This window comes from Physella acuta, unplaced genomic scaffold, assembly GCF_028476545.2.
Source record: "Physella acuta isolate Inbredline_101_S28 unplaced genomic scaffold, ASM2847654v3 ptg000362l, whole genome shotgun sequence".
Classification (NCBI taxonomy): domain Eukaryota; kingdom Metazoa; phylum Mollusca; class Gastropoda; family Physidae; genus Physella; species Physella acuta.
The window spans coordinates 570,373-596,097 of record NW_026731881.1 but is presented as its reverse complement, the minus strand read 5'-3'; the positions used below and the strand labels follow the sequence as shown (position 1 = coordinate 596,097).

General features: G+C 34.1%; 1 protein-coding gene across 1 annotated transcript; it reads right to left on the bottom strand.

Annotated features, from left to right (window-relative positions):
* Positions 1 to 18: 18 nt before the first annotated feature.
* On the bottom strand, positions 19 to 23,775 carry LOC131941445 (uncharacterized). The gene is made up of 14 exons (XM_059300708.1): positions 23,581 to 23,775; positions 21,036 to 21,293; positions 20,142 to 20,342; positions 18,929 to 19,117; positions 16,122 to 16,333; positions 11,894 to 12,116; positions 10,969 to 11,130; positions 9,642 to 9,803; positions 8,014 to 8,175; positions 7,525 to 7,759; positions 6,823 to 6,968; positions 5,992 to 6,144; positions 718 to 849; positions 19 to 197 (listed from the first exon to the last, which is right to left on the bottom strand). The coding sequence occupies exons 1-14, from the start codon at positions 23,666 to 23,668 to the stop codon at positions 19 to 21; spliced, it is 2,502 nt and encodes an 833-aa protein (XP_059156691.1). The 5' UTR covers positions 23,669 to 23,775.
* Between the last annotated feature and the right edge of the window lie 1,950 nt (positions 23,776 to 25,725).

Sequence of the window (25,725 nt, the reverse complement as noted above, 5' to 3'; positions counted from 1 at the left end):
AAAACTGGAAAAAAAACCTCAGAAAATTTGTTTTCTAACCTTTATTGCAATCTCAGCATCTTTTCCTTCCTCGTCATTTCTCCCCAAAACTTGGGCAAAGATGATTGTCTTACGAGATCTCGATTTAAAACACGTTTCCACACATTGTGTACAGTTATTATCCCAGTCTCCCCATTCATATGAGTACGAGGTAATTGCTTGGACAGAGAAAATCACATATAGTTTAGGCTAATATTGACTAGATGCAGGGATATAAAGATTGAGTATCACATATAGTTTAGGCTAATATTGACTAGATGCAGGGATATAAAGATTGAGTATCAAATATAGTTTAGGCCAGGGGTCGGCAACCTGCGGCTCGCGAGCCGCATGCGGCTCTTTTGATGTCAAGATGCGGCTCTCCAGCTCCTTGCACAAATACTAATAATCTTAATAAAAAAATAATATATTTGATATAAAAAAATGTTAGTGGCTCTTTAAAACCAGGGAAATTTTGAAAATTGTAACTTTTGGCTCTTCCGCTTCAAAAGGTTGCCGACCCCTGGTTTAGGCTAATATTGAATCAACTGTATAAAATAAAAAGTAGAACACCTGAAACATATTACAGTAAAAGCTATAAAAATGATACTTTGTTACACTTTTAAATTAAAGAAACACGTAAGTCATTACAGCTGACTGGTCCAGGTCTTACAGCAAATTCTTGCCACTAGAACTTACGATTGCACTGAACGACCTGATGATCACAGTTGGTTCCGGTCCACGGATCCTTACACTGACATCGGTAACCATCGGCCTCAGAGAAACAAGTCGCGTGGGGGCCGCAGGTTGTAGGAGTACACACATTAGTTGCTGTCAAATTACAGAAAACAGGTTTGAATAGTTTGATCTTTTTAGCGCAATTTCCATACTGGACAATTGCGATTATTAACTCGTCATTTCTGGTGATGGATGGATGGATGGATGTGTGTCCGCAGCTTTAAGTCGTATCTCCTCCTCAACGAAGCAATATCGAGGACTAGTTCCAAAAGCAAATATGTTAAGCAAGTTCCGAGGATGATTGTGGGCCAAAAAAATTCCCGGAATTCATTCCTGGATTTCCCGGAAAAGCCAAAAAACCTCGAAAACATGCAGTTTTTGGCCTATATCTCGGCAACCAGACCACTTAGCGACTTGAAACATTTACCAATCGATTCCTGCCATAATTTAGAACAATATTGCCGAAGAAAGTTTTCAAAAATATCCTTTCGTTTGATCACAAAAAATATTTACTACTTTTTTAAACTGAGCATCGTGTAGGCCTAGGATGATATTTACTACTTTTTAAAACTGAGCATCGTGTAGGCCTACTTGTTAAAATAGAACTATTTCCGTTGATATAGGTTAATATAGTTGTCTTTTTTAGCGCAAAAAAATATCCTTTCGTTCGGTCACAAAAAATTAAAAATTGTTATGGATAACATAAGGAAATTGCTCTTAAATTGTCACTAGACTTTTTAGTAACTTGTTTTATGATTGAAATCGTCTGTTTAAAACAGTTGTTATCTTTATTGATTCATGTCAAAGGAATGGAAAAGTTACGTAATTGTTTTTGTTAAACTAGAAGAATATTGTTGGAACAACAGATAGTGCTTCTATAATTTTGTTTCCTTTTAATATAAATATTCAGTTCTCTTTGGCTTTAAATGTATTCCTTTTACTTAAAACTTATTTTTGTTGTACGTATAATGACTATCAAAACTTGCATCCCAGTGAGTTGATCTTATATTTGATATCTTATTCTTACGTATTATATAAGTAAATACAACGACGTCAATGACAACACTTTAGAAATAGGCCTACTCTTATGTTCGACACGGCATTGTGGTATACAATTGTTTTTTTTAATTGGATTTTTTTATAATTGGTTTTTATAATTGGTTTTTACAATTGTTTTTACAATTGGTTTTTACAATTGTTTTTTACGCTTTGTTTTTACAATTGGTTTTTACAATTATTGGTTTTTACAATTGGTTTTAACCATTGGTTTGTTATAATTGGTTTTTACAATTGGTTTTTAAAATTGGTATTTACAATTGGCTTTTACAATTGGTTTTTACACTTTGTTTTTACAATTATTGGTTTTTACAATTGGTTTTTGCACTTGGTTTTTAAAATTCGTTTTTACAATTGACATTTAAAATTCGTTTTCACAATTGGTTTTTACAATTGTTTTTTACAATTGATTTTTACCATTGGCTTTTAGAATTGGTTTTTACAATTTGTTTTTACAATTATTGGTTTTTACAATTGGTTTTTACACTTGGTTTTTAAAATTCGTTTTTACAATTGACATTTAAAATTCGTTTTCACAATTGGTTTTTACAATTGTTTTTTACAATTGGTTTTTACAAATAGTTTTTACAATTGGTTTTTACAATTGCTTTTTACAAATGGTTTTTACAATTGGTTTTTACAATTGGTTTTTACAATTGGTTTTTTACAATTGACATTTAAAATTGGTTTTTACAATTGGTTTTTACAATTGGTTTTACAATTGTTTTTTACAATTGTTTTTACTTTCTCGTATATACGAAGTATAGAGAAAGTATTGTAATCGTGCAAAAAAAAATCGAGATATTTACAAATCTCGACATTTTACACCTCACTGATACGGAAAAACATAATTTTTGCAATCTTGTCCGTATGTCTGTGTGTCTGTCTGTGTGTCTGTCTGTCTGTCCGTTTGTAAACACGATAACTTGAGTACCGTTACAGCTAGGTTGATGAAATTTCATATATAAGTATTTTATCAAAATCGTAGATCCGTATCAACTTTTGGGCGATTTCCGATAACCGGAAGTGGTACTTTTCCTACTTTGAATTTTTCAGTGAGTTGATCTTATATTTGATATCTTATTCTTACTTATTATATAAGTAAATACAACGACGTCAATGACAAAACTTTAGAAATACTCTTATGTTCGACACGGCATTGTGGTATACAATTGTTTTTTTTAATTGGATTTTTTTATAATTGGTTTTTATAATTGGTTTTTACAATTGTTTTTACAATTGGTTTTTACAATTGTTTTTTACGCTTTGTTTTTACAATTGGTTTTTACAATTATTGGTTTTTACAATTGGTTTTAACCATTGGTTTGTTATAATTGGTTTTTACAATTGGTTTTTAAAATTGGTATTTACAATTGGCTTTTACAATTGGTTTTTACACTTTGTTTTTACAATTATTGGTTTTTACAATTGGTTTTTGCACTTGGTTTTTAAAATTCGTTTTTACAATTGACATTTAAAATTCGTTTTCACAATTGGTTTTTACAATTGTTTTTTACAATTGATTTTTACCATTGGCTTTTAGAATTGGTTTTTACAATTTGTTTTTACAATTATTGGTTTTTACAATTGGTTTTTACACTTGGTTTTTAAAATTCGTTTTTACAATTGACATTTAAAATTCGTTTTCACAATTGGTTTTTACAATTGTTTTTTACAATTGGTTTTTACAAATAGTTTTTACAATTGGTTTTTACAATTGCTTTTTACAAATGGTTTTTACAATTGGTTTTTACAATTGGTTTTTACAATTGGTTTTTTACAATTGACATTTAAAATTGGTTTTTACAATTGGTTTTTACAATTGGTTTTACAATTGTTTTTTACAATTGTTTTTACTTTCTCGTATATACGAAGTATAGAGAAAGTATTGTAATCGTGCAAAAAAAAATCGAGATATTTACAAATCTCGACATTTTACACCTCACTGATACGGAAAAACATAATTTTTGCAATCTTGTCCGTATGTCTGTGTGTCTGTCTGTGTGTCTGTCTGTCTGTCCGTTTGTAAACACGATAACTTGAGTACCGTTACAGCTAGGTTGATGAAATTTCATATATAAGTATTTTATCAAAATCGTAGATCCGTATCAACTTTTGGGCGATTTCCGATAACCGGAAGTGGTACTTTTCCTACTTTGAATTTTTCAGTGAGTTGATCTTATATTTGATATCTTATTCTTACTTATTATATAAGTAAATACAACGACGTCAATGACAAAACTTTAGAAATACTCTTATGTTCGACACGGCATGGTGGTATACAATTGTTTTTTTTAATTGGATTTTTTTATAATTGGTTTTTATAATTGGTTTTTACAATTGTTTTTACAATTGGTTTTTACAATTGTTTTTTACGCTTTGTTTTTACAATTGGTTTTTACAATTATTGGTTTTTACAATTGGTTTTAACCATTGGTTTGTTATAATTGGTTTTTACAATTGGTTTTTAAAATTGGTATTTACAATTGGCTTTTACAATTGGTTTTTACACTTTGTTTTTACAATTATTGGTTTTTACAATTGGTTTTTGCACTTGGTTTTTAAAATTCGTTTTTACAATTGACATTTAAAATTCGTTTTCACAATTGGTTTTTACAATTGTTTTTTACAATTGATTTTTACAATTGGCTTTCACAATTGGTTTTTACAATTTGTTTTTACAATTATTGGTTTTTACAATTGGTTTTTACACTTGGTTTTTAAAATTCGTTTTTACAATTGACATTTAAAATTCGTTTTACAATTGGTTTTTACAATTGTTTTTTACAATTGGTTTTTACAATTGGTTTTTACAATTAGTTTTTACAATTGGTTTTACAATTGGTTTTTACAATTGTTTTTTAGAAATAGTTTTTACAATTGGATTTTACAATTGGTTTTTACAATTGCTTGTTTACAATTAACATTTAAAATTGGTTTTTACAATTGGTTTTTACAATTGGTTTTACAATTGGTTTTTACAATTGTTTTTACTTTCTCGTATATACGAAGTATAGAGAAAGTATTGTAATCGTGCAAAAAAAAATCGAGATTTTTACAAATCTCGACGTTTTACACTTCACTGATACGGAAAAACATAATTTTGCAATCTTGTCCGTATGTCTGTGTGTCTGTCTGTGTGTCTGTCTGTCTGTCCGTGTGTAAACACGATAACTTGAGTACCGTTACAGCTAGGTTGATGAAATTTCATATATAAGTATTTTATCAAAATCGTAGATCCGTATCAACTTTTGGGCGATTTCTGATAACCGGAAGTGGTACTTTTCCTACTTTGAATTTTTCAAAAGCCTATAACTTGAGTACTATTTCATATAGATGAATGAAATTTCACTTGTAAGTAAAAGATCTAATTCTCTACCTTCTGTTAAAGTTTGAGTAATTTCCGTTGACCGGAAGTAGTAATTTACGCTACTTCCGATTTCTAAAAAAACTAATGTAAATTTTTAAAGTACTAATAATATTGCGCACTATTATACACGTTTTTATTTGGCGTTCACTTGGTGTGCAATTCTTTTGTCTACGAGATTTTATTCTATTTTTAAAACTTTAAGTATTTAAAATGGATTAAAAATTATGTGTATAGCCCGAGTTCCCATCTCCTGTTATTTACAATTAGTTTTTACAATTGGTTTACCATTGAATTTTACAATTGGTTAATTGGTTTGTAATAATTGGTTTTTACAATTGGTTTTTACAAATGGTTTTTACAAATGGTTTTTACAATTGGTTTTTACAATTGGTTTTTAAAATTGGTTTTTACAATTGGTTTTTACAATTGTTTTTTACAATTGATTTTTACAATTGGTTTTTACACAAACGTTACAGAGGACATCAATGATTGAGGTATACTAGTTGTTATTTACGGTTGTCGCATAAAGGTTGGCGCAGACGGTTTGTTAAAGAAGTACTGGGACGATATGTATCTATGGAGAGATAAGCCAGTTATTAGCTTCAACCAAAAGAAGTACTGGGACGATATGTATCTATGGAGAGATGAGCCAGTTATTTGCTTCAACCAAAAGAAGTACTGGGACGATATGTATCTATGGAGAGATGAGCCAGTTATTTGCTTCAACCAAAAGAAGTACTGGGACGATATGTATCTAGGAGAGATGAGCCAGTTATTTGCTGTAACCAACGAACGTTTAGAGAACTTACCATTGCAAGACTTGGTCAACAAGAGAACTGGCAGGGATGTTGGGCCTCTCAGTAAATTCTCATCTAATTGTTTGTAGCAGGAAGTGGCAAAATCCTGCAGCTGAGACTTTGTCAAGACAGTCTGGCTCATTTGCATACCGTTAATCCAGATCGCTGGGACGTCAATTTAAAAATAGTAACATAGGAACATTAAATACAATCATAATTTAATACAATCATAGTTAAATATAATCATAATTTAATACAATCATAGTTAAATACAATCATAATTTAATACAATCATAGTTAAATACTATCATAATTAAATATAATCACAATAGACTTGGCTTAGGGCGCTGAGAGGTTTATTATATAATATGGCTGTAGGGTGATGGGTTCCTATTGATGTGAGATGTTGAGTTACAGTCTGATGTTGAGTTACAGTCTGATGTTGAGTTACAGTCTGATGTTTAGTTACTGTGAGTTGTTGAGTTACTGTGAGTTGTTGAGTTACTGTGAGATGTTGAGTTACAGTCTGATGTTGAGTTACAGTCTGATGTTGAGTTACAGTCTGATGTTGAGTTACAGTCTGATGTTGAGTTACTGTGAGTTGTTGAGTTACTGTGAGTTGTTGAGTTACTGTGAGATGTTGAGTTACAGTCTGATGTTGAGTTACAGTCTGATGTTGAGTTACTGTGAGTTGTTGAGTTACTGTGAGATGTTGATATACTTTGACTGCGAGATGTTGAGTTACTGTGAGATGTTGTGTTACTGTGAGTTGTTGAGTTACTGTGAGATGCTGGGTTATTTTGGCTGTGAGATGTTGAGTTACAGTGGCTGTGTATGTATTACATTTTATAGTGTACGATTTCCGAAAAATAATTTTCTTTGTGTTCAGATTTTCAAGAGATATGTTGTCCAACCAGCCTTCTTCCTCGCCATTGACGAATAAAACAGCTTTGTTGTTCTGGTACGTTACAGCTACATGATTCCATCTCCTGTGTAAAGTAAACAAGTAAAGCTCTATAGGCCAACTGAAGTAGATTTCATATTTCTCTTGACCTAGGCATTGATAGGATGCTGTGGTCTGCACTATGACCAGCCGCCTTTTCTTGCCCCACGTGAGTCAGGTACCCATACAGCTGTGTGGACTAAAGAATTGTCTGAAATCTAACCATGCACGTCCATTTTAATAGTGAGGGGTACAATCAGTGGGGGAGGGGGGGGTGGCTGTCAGGTAAAGTTTGAATCCTCGTTGGTGAAATCCACCCATTCGCCCAAGGGACACTATACATTCTAGCGTTTTATACCTTGGTGTATGCCCCATCTGCCCAGTGTAACATTAGGGCACAAAATCTCATTTTAATCGGACTTATACATTTAGAGTTACAGGATATTAAAAATAATCTACATCAATCGACGCTATCCGATAGTTTGGGCCTTGTGTACATTAATCTGTTCTTGAACTTATGGGACCATTCAAGGACAGTGACAGCACTCGCACAGGTGACAACATCTTCAACTTTTAATCAGCAAAACGATATCTCACGTGACCTGACGATGTGCGGAAGATTTCCCGTTTCTACCATTAGCAAAAGGTTGTCTAAGGTCAGGAATGCAGCGTTCAGGTTAGACGTGTTAAGTCGAGTGCCCAGAGACATCCTGAAACCTGACGTCATGTGGAACCATACAGGTGAGATCCAGCTCATCCAGGTGAACCGAACTGGCAGTTGTTGAAGGCCTTGGATGACTGCATCGGGACCTTCTTCTCTTAAGCGCACATCAAAAACTAGCAGAAACAATGTCGAATTCATTTTTTTATTATAAACAGTAAATACTAATTCAGTAAACAAATTTAAATGCATCAAATCAAATGAAGATAGTACTAAGCAACACATAACAAAGCAACTTGGTTGGACGTGGTTATGGATGGCATTGGAAATGGACATGAGCACGGTGTATATATATATATATATATATATATATATATATATATATATATATATATATATATATATATATATATATATATATAAGACTCACATGTACAGTCAGTGGCAGAAATTGAAGGTGTTGATGTTGTCCGCATACCAAAAGGGCAATAATCACACGTGGTCTTGCCGGCGTGAGTCTGATAGCTTCCCACTGGGCAGGGTCGGCAAGGCTCTGCTCTGGACAAGGAAAAATGTCCCGGCTTACAGAGAGCTAAATAAATAGCATTTAAGTCAGTTACACTTGTGACTAAAGTCAGTTAAACGTGTGACTTAATATCGTTAAACCAATGACTACAGTCCATTAAACCATTGACTTAAGTCAGGTAAACTGATGACATAAGTCAGTTACACAATCGCTGGATATATAAATCGGTTACAGCCAGCTACAGCAATGGAGTACTCACTCTTACTATTAGAAGTACTCACTCTTACTATTAGAAGTACTCACTCATACTATTAGAAGTACTCACTCATACTATTAGAAGTACTCTCTCTTACTATTAGAAGTACTCACTCTTACTATTAGAAGTACTCACTCATACTAATAGAAGTACTCACTCATACTATTAGAAGTAATCACTCTTACTATTAGAAGTACTCACTCTTACTATTAGAAGTACTCACTCTTACTATTAGAAGTACTCACTCATACTATTAGAAGCACATCTAAGGCCTGCTCGTTGGCCTTAAAGCTGAGCTCCACTATATGAACAGCATGAACATCATACTTATAAATCTATACTTGTCGTCTATTGAATGTACATCATACTTATAAAACTATACTTGTCTTCTATTGAATGAACATCATACTTATAAATCTATACTTGTCGTCTATTGAATGTACATCATACTTATAAATCTATACTTGTCGTCTATTGAATGTACATCATACTTATAAAACTATACTTGTCTTCTATTGAATGAACATCATACTTATAAATCTATAATTGTCGTCTATTGAATGAACATCATACTTATAAATCTATACGTATCGTCTATTGAATGAACATCATACTTATAAATCTATACTTGTCGTCTATTGAATGAATATCATACTTATAAAACTATACGTATCGTCTATTGAACAATGAAGCAGTATTTTATAAGACACCAGATAAATAATATCCATTTAAAAACACAATCCAATCATCCATTTACATGTTTCTTTAAAATCCTAAATCTTTAATTGCTATTTTAACACAATTTCCCTGCCCATCCGAACCCCACCCCAACCCAATTCTCTTAGCGCACTATAAAAAACCAACAACTGAAATATATTTTTTAACATTCTGTTTTAAGCATTATAAAACTGAAACAATATGAACGTAAAATAAAAATAGGAAATTTGTTGTTTTTTTTAACAATCATCTGATTAAGCTAATAATATGTCCCAAATGCGAATACACTGGGATTATCTATAACAATAAATATTTATTATTGATAAATCACATACAGACATTGGTATAAAGGTCTAAGTGTTAAATTGGATACTTATATCTATTTATATATATCTGTGCATATATATATATATATATATATATATATATATATATATATATATATATATATATATATATATATATATTATGTAGGTGTTTGATAATAATTAACTTTTTTAAAAACTTTAACATGAAACATACATGAATATTCCTGTCCAACAAAATCTAAGTCTCTGACCTATACACGCTTCCCTGGCTGTTGAGCCAACTTTGAGAGTGATCGATGTCCCAGGGCATGGCTGACATTTCTCAGCGACATCTTTGTCTTGGTAGGTATTTAGTGGACATTTCGGACACAGGTTCCTGCTTCGGTCGTAGAACGAGCCTTTACCACATCCGGCTAAACGGTGGGAAGTTAGTTCAATTAACCACATCCGGCTAAACGGTGGGAAGTTAGTTCAATTAACCACATTCGGCTAAACGGTGGGAAGTTAGTTCAATTAACCACATTCGGCTAAACGGTGGGAAGTTAGTTCAATTAACCACATTCGGCTAAACAGTGGGAAGTTAGTTCAATTAACCACATCCGGCTAAACGGTGGGAAGTTAATTAAGTCAAGCTCAATTATGTAAATTATGTATGTATGGATGTATGCAATGTATATAATGAAGTAGATAGCCAGCTGTATTTAATGTATTCAAAGTATATATCACTAATAAAAAAGAGATATTTAAAAATAAAGCGAGAGTGATTTCGCCTAAACTTTCTCAAATATTCGTATATAACACCATGGGGGATGCAACTCGGAATATAGACATGAGTTTTAATCAGTTTTAATCAGTTTTTACATACTTTTTAAAAATAGAATAGAATCTCATAGAAAAAAATGGTGCACTGTGTGAACATCAAACAACGGGAATATAACTGACAGATTCGTTTCAAAGTTGGCACGTGGGTCAAGACATGAAGACAATGCAATCTGACTTTAAATTTAACTTAATGGATGCCTAATTCATTTTTTATAGATTAATTAAAATTATGTCCAAATTAGTAGGCTGTCTTATCCAACTATTTCGCTCCAAATTATACCCGCGTTATCACGTTCAATTGGGTATCCGATAGGTAACACGGGGCCCACGCTTTTGTTTACAGTTATTTAAATACTAGTGTATTATGATAGATTTAAAGAAAATCATTTAGTTTCTACTTTCTAGTGCATTATTACATAAAAGCTTGTTATTAAAACTTTTTAAAAACTTTTTTTTTAATTCTACGAGATTTTTTTTTAAGAAAGTATAATATGATTGAATCTTTCGCCATATTTCCAATCGGTCAAAAACCTTCAGAATTCGATGATTGTATAAAATATTTGGTTACTTAAAGGTATATGCTAAAAAAATGGGATAACACACAGTTCACAGACACACACAGTTCAGCGACACACATGCACACACACACAGTTACCGACACACACAGTTCAGAGACACACACAGTTTACTGACACACACACACACAGTTACCGACACACACAGTTACCGACACACACAATTTACCGACACACCAACCTTTACAGTCTGAGACCGAACTTCCAGCCATTCTCCTGGTAATAAGACCGGGTGGGCAGGGGATGCAAGAGAAAGCTATCTCCTGGTCCTGATAAAAGTCTTTTGGGCAAATCTCGCATTCGTCCGAGGATGTGTTGTATATGTGACCCTCTCCACAGCCCACTGCAGCAGTTGAAAAACATTGAAAAAATAATAGAAATTATATATATATATATATATATATATATATATATATATATATATATATATATATATATATATATATATATATATGTATGTGTATGTATATATATATATATATATATATATATATATATATATATATATATATATATTATATATATACATATATATATATACACACACACACACATATATATATATATATATATATATATATATATATATATATATATATATATATATATATATATATATATATATATATATATATATATATATATATAATTATGTCTTTATTTTGTCAAGAAAAGTTGTCGAAGTGTGTTTGCCTTCAACTACAGAGCGACAGATACAAGTTTAGGGGCCTCTCACATATTGTTTCCACCCTGATGTACCCTCCCCACTCCGTAGCTTCAGATACTATGTGACGACACGCCATTTAAAAACTATTGATGGAAACCTTAACTTGTTTTAACAGTGTTCTGTAAGTAAAGCACCGCTGGCCTATGCCACTAACGTGCGTCGTTTGATAGCCATACACATTTTAACATTGCCGGATCATTGGTTGGTGATAACACAATAACATTTTCCACGACGAAAGACACTAAGGCCTGTATAATGCTACAGCTTACTACATCTTAGTAATATATTGTAAAGTACTGAAGCCTGTATAATTCTACAACTCACCACAAATTAGTAATATATTGTAAAGTAATGAAGCCTGTATAATTCTACAACTCACCACATCTAGGTAAAATATAATTCCTGTCCATTAACGTGCCTGGAATTGTACATGTATATATATCTTCACATTCCAGAAGTATTTTTCGGGGGGATTTTCCTATGAATTTAGGAAATAGGAGTTCAGATGTTTCCTCGATGTGATCACAGAAATTCTCGATAATGCGTCTGTAAAGATGCCCTCTGCTAACATTAAATGGTTCCATCCACAGTGTTATTCCGAACTAAACATAGAAACAAAGAAATCATTTTACTAGACATGTTTTCGTTATACGCTCCATGTTCGATTAGGTAATGTTTGCCACTTCAGGCAATGTTTGCCACTTCAGGTAATGTTTGCCACTTCAGGTAATGTTTGCCACTTCAGGTAATGTTTGCCACTTCAGGTAATGTTTGTCACTTCATTGCCAACAGTGGTTACAGCAACCAGAGGCGTAGCGGGGGGGGGGGGTGAAGGGAGTTACACAAAGGCTAAGCTAAAATAGCAAAATAGATATACAAATAAACCGGAAGTGATCTCCCCTAAACTTTCTCGAATATTCTTATATGAAATAACAGGGGATGGCAACTCGGAATATAGACATGATTTTTAATCCATTTTAAGTACTTAAACTTTTTAAAATAGAATATAAATCTCGTAGAAAAAAGAATTGCACACAAAGTGAACGCCAAATAAAATGTGCATAATAGTGCGGAATATTATTAGTACTTTATAAATTCACATGCGTTTTTTTTTTCAGAAATCGGAAATAGTGAAAATTACTACTTATGGTCAACGGAAATTGCTCAAAATTTGATAGAAGGCAGAGAATTAGATTTTTTTACTAACTTATGAAATTTTATTTATCTATCTGAAACAGTGCTTAAGTTATTGGCTTTTGAAAAATTAAAAGTAGTAAATGTTCCACTTCCGGTTATTGGAAATCGCTCAAAAGTTGACAAGTATCTACAATTTTGATATAATACGTATACATGAAATTTCATCAACCTAGCTGTAACGGAACTCAAGTTATCGTGTTTACACACACATACACAGACACATACACATACACATACACAGACATACGGACAAGATTACAAAACTATGTTTTTCCTACTCAGGGAGCTGTAAAACGTCGAGATTTGGAAAAATCTCGATTTTTTTTGCACGATTACAAGACTTTCTCTATACTTCGTATATACGAGAAAGTAAAAATGATTATTCTAGCTCAATAAATGATTGATTAGAGTTAAACAGTATTTCAAAAACAAAACTGAAAACATTCCTAACACGGGTGGTTAGGGGGAGGGGGTGGTGACACCATGACGTAAACCTGCTAACTATACAGAAAACAAAGTTATATCCAGCTGTATTAATAGCCGGCTATAGATAAACATTGTTAGTATTACCTGTGCACACTTTAAAGCTATCACCCGGTGAGGGGGTGGGGGGGGGGGGGGGAGGGAGGATAAACAAAAACAATAATTTTTAATTTTTCTATTATTAGATTTTTCTGTTAGGTTTAGGCACTTAAATGCTTTTCTAGGTGGATTAATATAATATTTGCACCGATTGACGCCATTCGACAAAAAGTTAGGGTTAGGTTAGGGTTAGGTTAGGGTTAGGTTAGGGTTAGGGTTAGGTTAGGGTTAGGATGAGGATGAGGATGAGGATGAGGATGAGGATGAGGATGAGGATGAGGATGAGGATGAGGGTTAGGGGTTGTCGTCCCTCCTTAGACATCGGTGCATAAAAAGTTTGGAAGGGGGGGGGGGGGGGGATTGACACCAAATACACCATCGACCGAAGTGGATTGGCGTTGAACCACATTGGAAATTTACAAATCTACTTATCATTCAAGCAATATATTATACAACAGCCTACGAGTGAGTGTGTTTGTATGTAAGTAGGCCTATGTGTGTATGTATGTGTGTGTGTGTAAAGGAAGGTGGGTATTGTAAGCCTTATTTTTGTATGTAAGTATGTGTGTAATTGTGTGTGTGTGGGTAAAGGAAAGTAGGTATTTTCAGACATGTCACTACATTTACTTCTCTTTTTTTTTACTCATTTAATTTGTTATCTATGATGTGTGATGTGTGATGTGTGATGTGTGATGTGTGATGTGTGATGTGTGATGTGTGATGTGTGATGTGTGATGTGTGATGTGTGATGTGTGATGTGTGATGTGTGATGTGTGATGTGTGATGTGTGATGTGTGATGTGTGATGTGTGATGTGTGATGTGTGATGTGTGATGTGTGATGTGTGATGTGTGATGTGTGATGTGTGATGTGTGATGTGTGATGTGTGATGTGTGATGTGTGATGTGTGATGTGTGATGTGTGATGTGTGATGTGTGATGTATTGAATGAGTTATCTCCCTGCTCCGTATACGGCCAATTGCCATCCAAACACTGGCCCCTATACACCTCACTCAAGGAAAAACTATATGGGGCACCCTCAGATCTGGAGACCATAGTCCAGTTCATCCAACAAATTAGACTTGATGTTTAAATCTTCCACCATAAACTAAAATAAGAACGCAGAAGTAGATAGTTCCAGAACAGCTTACATTTTTACTTTCTCGTATATACAAAGTATAGAGAAAGTCTTGTAATCGTGAAAGAAAAATCGTTTTTTTTTTTTTGCAAATCTCGACGTTTTACACTTCACTGATACGGAAAAACATAATTTTGCAATCTTGTCCGTATGTCTGTGTGTATGTGTGTGTGTCTGTGTGCGTGTCTGTGTGTCTGTAAACACGATAACTTGAGTACCGTTACAGCTAGGTTCATGAAATTTTATATATTTTATCAAAATCGTAGATCCGTATCAACTTTTGAACGATTTTCGATAACCGGAAGTGGTACTTTTTTTTTACTTTGAATTTTTCAAAAGCCTATAACTTGAGTACCATTTCAGATAGATAAATAAAATTTCACACGTAAGTAAATGATCTAATCCTCTACCTTCTGTCAAATTTTGAGAAATTTCCGTTGATCGGAAGTACTAATTTACGCTATTTCCAATTTCTCAAAAAACGCATGTAAATTTAAAAAGTACTAATAATATCGCGCACTATTATGCACATTTTGTTTCGGCGTTCGCTTGGTGCGCAATTATTTTTTTTATTAGATTCTATTCTATTATTAAAAGTTTAAGTAAACAAAAATCCTATATTCCGATTTGCCATTTCACGTAGTGTTATATTAGAATATTCCAGTAAGTTCAGGGGTGATCACTGTCGGTTTATTTCTAAATGTAGCTATAATTTGTTAATTACGATAAAAAAAAAGACCACTGTTGTGGTAGATGTGAGGGTTTTTTACAAGACGACTCGTGGTTAAACTATTTTTCAACGTGCAAAATACATTATTTTTTTGTTTGGGTCGGAATTTTGGACCCCTAAATGACCTGGGCGCCCCCCCCCCCCCGGTTATGGCGGGGTCTAGTAGTTTACACTCTGCACTGCCACTAAGCGAAATGATTTTCTTTCATAGCAGATTTTAAATGTATGTAGGCATAGCACTAGCTGATTTAAAATGTATGTAGGCATAGCACTAGCTGATTTAAAATGTATGTAGGCATAGCACTAGCTGATTTAAAATGTATGTAGGCATAGATGTAGCTGATTTAAAATGTATGTAGGCATAGCACTAGCTGATTTAAAATGTATGTAGGCATAGATGTAGCTGGTTTAAAATGTATGTAGGCATAGCACTAGCTGATTTAAAATGTATGTAGGCATAGATGTAGCTGATTTAAAATGTATGTAGGCATAGCACTAGCTGATTTAAAATGTATGTAGGCATAGATGTAGCTGATTTAAAATGTATGTAGGCATAGCACTAGCTGATTTAAAATGTATGTAGGCATAGATGTAGCTAGTTTAAAATGTATGTAGGCATAGCACTAGCTGATTTAAAATGTATGTAGGCATAGATGTAGCTGATTTAAAATGTATGTAGGCATAGCACTAGCTGATTTAAAATGTATGTAGGCATAGATGTAGCTGATTTAAAATGTATGTAGGCATAGCACTAGCTGATTTAAAATGTATGTAGGCATAGATGTAGCTGATTTAAAATGTATGTAGGCATAGATGTAGCTGATCTAAAATGTATGTAGGCATAGATGTAGCTGATTTAAAATGTATGTAGGCATAGATGTAGCTGATCTAAAATGTATGTAGGCATAGCTGTAGCTGATTTAAAATGTATGTAGTCATAGATGTAGCTGATTTTATTTACCACGTAAATATGCTCCCAGGTAGTCCCATTTAGGCAATACAATCGGGTGACGTCAGGAGTACAGCCAACACTGGATCCACAGAGTAATGTCCAATTTGTGGCGTGGAGTGACGCATTAAAAGCCTTGCCAGCCTCCACAAGATCTAGGAGGCAGTCGGGAGTCTGGACCACGAACTTTACTTTTATCGTAAAATAATCGGGATATCTGTCAGCTAGAAAATGTAGAAAAATAGAGATGAATATATATATATATATATATATATATATATATATATATATATATATATATATATATATATATATATATATATATATATATATATATATACTAGCCGTCCCGGCCAGGCCCTGCTCTGGCTTCTGTGAAAAACCTTCCTGTTAAAGACCATTACCTGTGTGTTTAGTAATCATCATAAACCCGGCATTGCCCACCCAAACCACAACCAACCAAAACCAAAATAACAAAACGCAAACATAACGCTAACACAATTACAAATACAAACGAAAACAAAAACCTAACAACAAACCCAACCACAACCACAAACACCAATACCAACACACAAAAAAAAAAACGAAAAAGCAAACGAAAACAAACCAAATCCAAACGCAAAACCGACCAAAAACACAAATACAAACCCAAAGAAAAAAAAAACACAAACAAAAACGAAAAAAGAAAGAACAAAAACGAACCAAATCAAACCGAATAAACCACTAACGCAAACCCAACCTAAACACAAAGAAAACACTAACGCGAACATAAACGCAAAGTGCTCACAGTCTAGCCCGGGGCGGAATCGCCTGTTTTAGCTTAATAAAAGACTATAGTGCCCCAACTTATTCATAGTCTTTTGCACTCACTTAAACGAACGCGCCTGTTTCAATTTAATGAACAATTATAATACTCCAAGCTTATCCGTAAAATACCTACAACATTTACACTTGATCAATCCCCGCTAATTATGTAATTATTTTTTTCCCAACACCAAAACAAAGGAATAAAAAGTAAATTCTTTTCCACTAATGCAATGGTTTTATAAAGGGAAGTAATTGTGTTTTCCTAATTTATCAAAGGGAAGTAAGTGCTATAGGACTAAATAAAGACATAATTAGAATTTTTGTAAAAGATGATATTTTTTTTAAAACTTGTGTTTAATGAACAGTTAGATAAATGAAAATTATTTCCCAAAACTTTCAATATTAATTTTTTAACTCATAAATTTAGACCATAAGGACTTAAATTATCTAACACTTAAATACATCGAAGATCCACGACAAACATATGTGTTACATACAGAATTGAGCTTTATATATTAGATATGTATATATATATACATATATATATATATATATATATATATATATATATATATATATATATATATATATATATATATATATATATATATATATAAGATTTGGCGCCCTGGGGTATCATGTGAGCGCTATGGTGCATAATTTCGTTTTAAAAAGTGCGATAGACTATGGATAAGAAAGGTTACTATAGTGTGACCTACTTAGGTCTTTTCTTTATTTATATTATTTAGTTTGCTTGAGTTATGTAATTGACCTAGGGAGAGTTGTTAGTTCACCTGATTTCCTCGGTCAACTGAACTCCGTCACGTTATGTGACTTGGATTTTAATCCTTAACCGATCCTCGACCAATGGTCTTACAACATTACAGTAACCTCTCTTGGTTTTGATCCTAGATATAAACTTGACACGAGACTTCTGAAAAAGGACTTTGACCTAGACCCCGGGAGACACAGTGCGGTGTGTGTGTGTGTGTGTGAGGTCTTATTTGAAATGTTCAGTTCGTGGTGATGTATTTTAGTTATTTCACCAAGTTGTATGGTCATTCCAGTGTTTATGATATTGTATTTAGGTGTGTTATTTCACCAAGGCCTTACCTGTGACTTTGATATCTAATTGTTAGCTATATTTCAATATCTTTGAGTTATCTGTAAGTGATTTTTGTGGTTTATTTATTGCTCTTAATGAATTATACTTTGGTGTTGACTTAGTGTCTTTTGTACATACTTGTTCATAAATTAAATAGTGGTTGTCAGTTAAAGCTAAGTTGAGTTTCATCTTTCCTACGTGTTAGTTCCCGTAGACTGTGGTAACAAGCCCACGTAGATGCAGGTATGCTCATTCTGTCCATGGGTATTTCTGTCTAACTACATTAAACGAACCCGGGGCGTTCGCCTGTTCTGCGTCTGTCAGACGGCGAACGTTACAATAGTCTTTAAGTAGATCAAATCCGGGCGTTCTCCGGCACCCCGACAGGGTGCTATTTGGCGCCCCGGGCCTTCCCGTGTACGCTATGGTACGTTCGCGTAAGTGAGTTCAAAAGACTATGAATAAGTTGGGTACTATAGTCGTTTACTAAGTTTAATCAGGCGGTTACGCCGCACGTCGTCATGGTGCGATTTGGCGCCCCGGACTAGACTGTGGACACTTTGAGTTTATATTTGCGTTTGTGTTTGTTTTGTGTTAGTGTTATGTTTGCGGTTTTTTGTGTGTTTTGGTTGGTTGTGGTTAGGATGGGCAATGCTGGGTAAATGCTGATTACTAAACACACATGTCAAGGTCCTTTACAGATAGGTTTTTCACAGAGGCCAGAGCAGGGCCTGGCCGGGAAGGCTAGTATATATATATATATATATATATATATATATATATATATATATATATATATATATATATATATATATATATATATATATATATATATATATATATATATATATATATATATAAATGGAGATTCAAAATCCAACAGGATAAATGAAATGAAAATACCCACCGACACAATTAGGAATAAAGTCGTAACGATATTCGTCGACTCCGCGTTCACAATGGTAAATGGCATACTGGGGTACACCTCTTGGGGTCATGTACCCCTCCTTGCAGTACGCCTCATAGAACACGTCCATTTCAAAGTTGTGAAAAACCATATACACATTTCCTGGTACTGTCGGTAACTTACATGGACCTGAGAAGTAAACAAACAAAGTTCATTGACCTGTGAAGTAAACAAACATAGTTCATTGACCTGGAAAGTAAAAAAACATAGTTCAGTGACCTGGAAAGTAAACAAACATCATTCATTGACCTGTGCAGTAAACAAACATAGTTCATTGACCTGGGAAGTAAACAAACATAGTTCATTGACATGGGAAGTAAACAAACATAGTTCATTGACCTGTGAAGTAAACAAACATAGTTCATTGACCTGTGAAGTAAACAAACATAGTTCATTGACCTGGGAAGTAAACAAACATAGTTCATTGACCTGTGAAGTAAACAAACATAGTTCATTGACATGGGAAGTAAACAAACATAGTTCATTTACCTGTGAAGTAAACAAACATAGTTCATTGACCTGGGAAGTAAACAAACATAGTTCATTGACCTGTGAAGTAAAGAAACATAGTTCATTGACCTGTGAAGTAAACAAACATAGTTCATTGACATGGGAAGTAAACAAACATAATTGACAGCAGTATCTTACTTCGGCCTAGAAGATACACAAAGTTGAATAGAACAATACACGTATAGTTATATCACATTACACAAGTAGATCCCCACATAAATATTAGAGTTTTATTAACACCATTAGACACATAAGAAGAGATTTACATATCCAAATGTTTGGATTAGTCATTTAAATAAATAATATAACAAACCAGATGCTACAAGTTTGAAAATATATAGGGCTATATATTTAGACGTTTTAAAATTATCAGCAAAGACATTTTGTCCGATTCCGTAGCAGTTTTCAAGAATACCGTTAGTAAGGGGCCGCAACCTGTTTAGGTGGATTAAAAAGTTTGATTTTTTATGTACCACAGTACTGTAGCAGCATATCATAGTATTATAGTAGCATAGTACTATAGTAGCATAGCATAGCATAGTACTATATACAAATAATACAAATACAAACACACTTTCCCTTGTAGAGTAAAAAATGACCAACAAATAATCATCTGACCAATGAAAATAGTTTAGGTACACACCACTACATTTGGCTCGGTCCACACTGTTCCAAAATCTTGTTTGATAGGGTGGAGAATGATCGCCCCAACACATGAGAATATCTTGACCAACCAGCTCCTCGCCGTGCGGACACGACAACTTGTAATTCACGTAATCGCCTGCTGCTCCAATCAATTGATATGTCACGTCAGCCCCTATGCATGGTTCAGTGCATTCGGCTTCTGTACCAAGAGAAATTATTTTATTACCACGTTTTTCTTAACTCAGCTTCGCGTTTGTTTGTTGTTAAAATTGACAACGAAAATTAGCCCACTTCTGATTGCTCTAGAGATCTGAGATGACAAAAAACGTGGGTCGGGCAGATGGGTCGGGAAATTTGATGGTGAACGTACCCACGTTTTTTGTCATCAAATGTATGAACAGTCATCACAAGAACCTGCACAGCTCGAGGAAGCACAAAATCTACGAGCAGTCATTGGTAGATCCCCTAGGGTCGGAAGATAAATTTATTTTCTACTTTTTAGTCCACAAGAAAAACGTGTTTTTTTTTTTAAGTTTTTTTACGTATTTTATTTTAGTTGTGCTCAATCTGCCCGACCATGCCTTTCCCCATACCACAATTATCTAAACTCGGGATTTATATATATTTCAATCTATTTCTTTTCTAGATCAACTTAATTTTTAAACATGTATTGCACATTAAAGTACATCGCGACATTAGAAAAGATTGTTGTTTTTTTTAAAAGATATTTCTAAAGTTTAAAAAAGAAAATTAAAATGATTTTACGCATGTCCTAAATATTTTAAATACCATAGCGAGCAAAGGAAAAGAAAGAATCACACGCGCACACACAAGTTGCCAAGCGACATTGTTAACAGATGTAAATTTGATAGCAAATGATTGAGGCACTAACCAGTGATGACGACGTAGAACTGACAAGAACGACTGTTGTCGTGTTCATCTGTTGCCGTGATTGTGATTGTATTGACCCCGTGCTGGTTTAGAAAAAAGGGGGTCGGTGCCACTTGCACCGACTTGACCTTTGAGGAGTCCGTTACTTCAGGCATCTGGAACTCTTTGGGGAAATAGAAATAAGGGCGCATTTTCAACAGCTTCAGTTCCTCGTTGTCAAGACAACCGTCTGGGAAGTCTGGAGCCATCTTGTCATCTTCTTGAAAGGAGTAGCAAGTTGATCACGTCAGTTTTTCTCAGATACTTTTTTAAAGGTACGTGTTATTGCAAACTCGACAATTTTTACTTTCTCGTATACGAAGTATAGAGAAAATATTGTAATCGTGCAAACGCAAAAATCGAGATTTTTGCAAATCTCGACGTTTTGCACCTCTCTGAGTCGGAAAAACATAGTTTTGCAATCTTGTCGATACGTGATCTCTCTCTCTCTCTCTCTCTCTCTCTCTCTCTCTCTCTCTCTCTCTGTGTGTTTGTGTGTGTGTGTGTGTGTAAACATGATAACTTGAGTACCGTTACAGCTAGGTTGATGAAATTTCATAAGTATTATATCAAATTTGTAGATCTGTATCAACATTTCAGCGAGTTCCGATAACCGAATATTTTTTTGCACGACTACAATACTTTCTCTATACTTTGTATACGAGAAAGTTGGCATTTGATGTTCTATAAATCTACACAATAAATCCCACTCTAAAACAACGACTTTTAATAGTAGTTATGTACAGTGCCGGCGCCGGTTATTTAGCGCCCTAGGCTAAACTTATTTAAACGCCCTTTTCCCCACTTCCGCCCCCATATTATACATATAATATATAAATGCATATATTATATATAAATACATGTATAAAATATATACATACATATATATACACACACACACACACACACATATATATATATATATATATATATATATATATATATATATATATATATATATATATATATATATATATATATTATATATATATATATATATATATATATATATATATATATATATATATATATATATATATATATATATATATATATATATATATATATATATATATACATACTAGCGTACCCGTCCCCACGCGTTGCCGCATGCCATATTCTTAGACCCGTGACTTTGTTTTCTAAAAGTGAGTTATTTAAATGTAAACAATGCCTGCGCTTGGATCATAAATAATGGGACACGGGTTTACCTACACCACCGCATGAAAACCTTGAGTGTACGTTAATCACTCACCGAAATAATGAGGTAGAACACACTTCGGTGACCGCCCATGTGTCAGGGGTGCTCTCAGGAGCCCCCCGATTACGCTACGGCACTGGCGCCACGTACGGCTCCTGGCTCCTTAAAACTAACATAGGCACCATAGTGCTCACAAGATAACCCAGAGCGCCACATAGCACCCTGAAACAATGATGCTGATTGCGTCATTCATTAAAGTGACACAAATCAACAGGTTTTTTTTCTTTAAAACGTACAAAAAAAACTTTGACGTGTTTTAAACACTAGTGTGACTGATGCAATATGTTAGCGTTACAAATGGTTTATTATTAGAAGTTGGATCTCAATTTCTGATTGGATCGTCTAAAATTAGATGCTAGTTGCATCATTCGCAAAATGATGAAACTGTTTCGATTTTTTTACGGAAAAAAAGGAAACAACCCAGTTAATAATCTAACCTTGGTTAATTTAAGTGATTATTAAAAAATGTATTACAGGGTCCTCAGCGGCCCATGTGAGACTTTTGGGGCCGAAACTGGAATTTTTATTTGCAGCCAAATCGCAACCTACCATGGCGCGGGTGGACACGCCTGATTCAATTTAGTGAGCGACTGTAACGCCCCATCCTATCCATTGTCTATCACACTGTTTAGAACGAACGTAGTTGCCACAGCGCTCTCGGGAAAGACCAGGGCGCCAAATCGCATCCTGCCGAGGGCCGCCAGTGCAAAATTAAACCCTCCTTCCCCCCCCCCCTCCCCCCCGAGAAACCATCTAGGGAGTATTCATCAACTCCCTAAAGTTTTACGACACTCTGATAAACGGTGTCGAACAGCATCTGACTTTATTTTTTTAAATTTATTGTATATAGAAAAGAATCGCATTCTCCCGGGGTGCTGCCCTGGCGAAATTGAAAAAAGATTTTTTTACAGTCACCTTCACTGGAGTGTTCTAATCAACTCCCCAAAGTTTGATGGCGATTGGATGAACGGTGTCTAATCACAATAGACTTTTAGAATCCCACTCTAAAACAGCGACTTATAATGGTCTTTATGTCAAACAAATCCCACTCTAAAGCAGCGACTTATAATGGTATTTATGTCAAACAAATCCCACCCTAAAACAGCGACTTCTATTGGTATTTATGTCAAACAAATCCCACCCTAAAACAGCGACTTCTATTGGTATTTATGTCAAGCAAATCCCACCCTAAAACAGCGACTTATAATGGTATTTGTGTCAAACAAATTCTAAAACTGCGACTTACCGTCACAGTGACGATGGGACTCGGTAAACTCGACATTCCATGTGCCACTGTCAAGGTCACAGATGAACGTCTTGCTCATTGTCGCCATAGTATCACGATAGCATTTGAGGACACATTCTACATACCCGTGCTGTCTAGGCTCCTTATGCCCAGGTGTGTCTTGTGGTTGATCGTGTAAACAACACGTAAATTCACTATCTTTCCAGTGAACATAATCCGCAGGTAGCACATCACAGGGGGTTGGAGAAGACGGACGGGGTTGGTAGAGAAACCCAAGTAAGGAGACAATCCAGGTCAAAGTGTTGAGTTGTGTTTTCCGTCGCATCATTTAGATTTTAAACTACACAGCTTGTGTTTCCTTTAGCAAGCAGTATTTTAAATATATTTTACAGTTACTCCTAAAACAACCGAATCCATTGAAGTCTATAATAAGTTTTGATTCTTTATCGTGCAAACAATTGCTAATAATCGGGAATTTTAATGACATCTTTCTAGGTAGAGATGCGCTTTTAGTTTACTGTAATATATTTTTCGTCTTAGATATTAGAGAAAAATGCATTACGTTTTAATAATAAGCTTTTATGTTATAATGCACTAAAAAGGAAAATATACATTATATTTTCATTAAATATATCATATAGCCTATATCATATATCATAAACCAGTTCAAACGATTGAATTACAGCTCGTTGTTAAGGGAAACAGGAGGGTACTACATACCAGCGAGAGTTGAGATTTACAAGTTAGCAGTGTCAACACAATGTGATTGGCAAGGAATAACATCATAACAAGTATGGCACCGAAACGGAAAGTAATTTTGTTAATAAAAAAGTCTGTGTCTGTCTTCTTAAAAACTGAACTTGTGTATACATCGTTGTATGGTGGCATCATATGGGACCGCAGCAGTGTCGAACAATTAAATGCCATCACCATTTACTGTAAGATAATTTTAAGCATCAGAGGTAGATTTCGTCAACATTTCTGTAGATGTGGGTGGTAGCTTCTTTTATTTACCTTTTTTCATAAAAGTCTTGTAATTTCTGCCAAGCAATGTATTTATAAATTATTTTTTTTCAACCGCCGTTGTTATTACATTTACAGTTAAGTAACTGTAACTAAAATAATGAACCATTGACAAACTCAGTTATTTTGAGTACTAAGACGGTCGGTCATTGTCTGGGTCTTGTCTGTCTTTGTCTGGGTCTTGTCTGTCTTTGTCTGGGTCTTGTCTGTCTTTGTCTGGGTCTTGTCTGTCTTTGTCTGGGTCTTGTCGGTCATTGTCTGGGTCTTGTCTGTCTTTGACTGGCACTAATTGCACACTGTTTTCTAGAAGACAAATCTTAATGAGTAATTAACCAGCCATCACCAGTCACATTAATTGCTACTTAATGACTTTAAGTACACATGACTTTAAGTACCCAGAGATATAGTAGCTGTATTTTTCTGGAAAGGATACATTGTGTTGTTAAGAAAATGTGACATGTTTTTGACAATAAATTAATAAACTCAACACATTTACTCTACACATAAAGTAAAAACAACAATCAACTCATTGACTAGACATATTAAACTCTATAAGTCTCTATAAAAACTTCTAAATATAAAATCGATCTATTGGTTTTATTTTAAATTCAGTTAGTGGGGACACAAAATGATTCTACAGGAGCATTCCCTAGGACCATACTTCATTGCATTTACTTAAATGTCCTACTTATTTACCCAATGTTTACCCGGATGTCTTAATGTCCTACATATCTGCAAAACGTTTAGATGATGTCATCTTTAGATCCTGAACAAACACCGAATTGCTTCTTAGAAATGTAAACTTGTGACACGCATGAATGGGCACAAGCCAAATAAACAAATGTACGCTTGGGTTGCTTATCCATAACATTAGCATATTTTAAAAATTGCAACTACAAAAGCAATATACCCGCGTAATTATATTTTAATATTTCCCAACAGGCATTGTCAACCTAATTTTACTGGGAATGTTTTATCCTTACAATTTTTTTTATCTAGATATTGTGTCTGTGGGTAGTTTGTCTAGAAACACACGGGTCCGGGTATGTTTTTATCTTTACAAAAAACAAAATCTCGCTATCCTATGTGACAAAAACAAAATCTCGCTATCCTATGTGACAA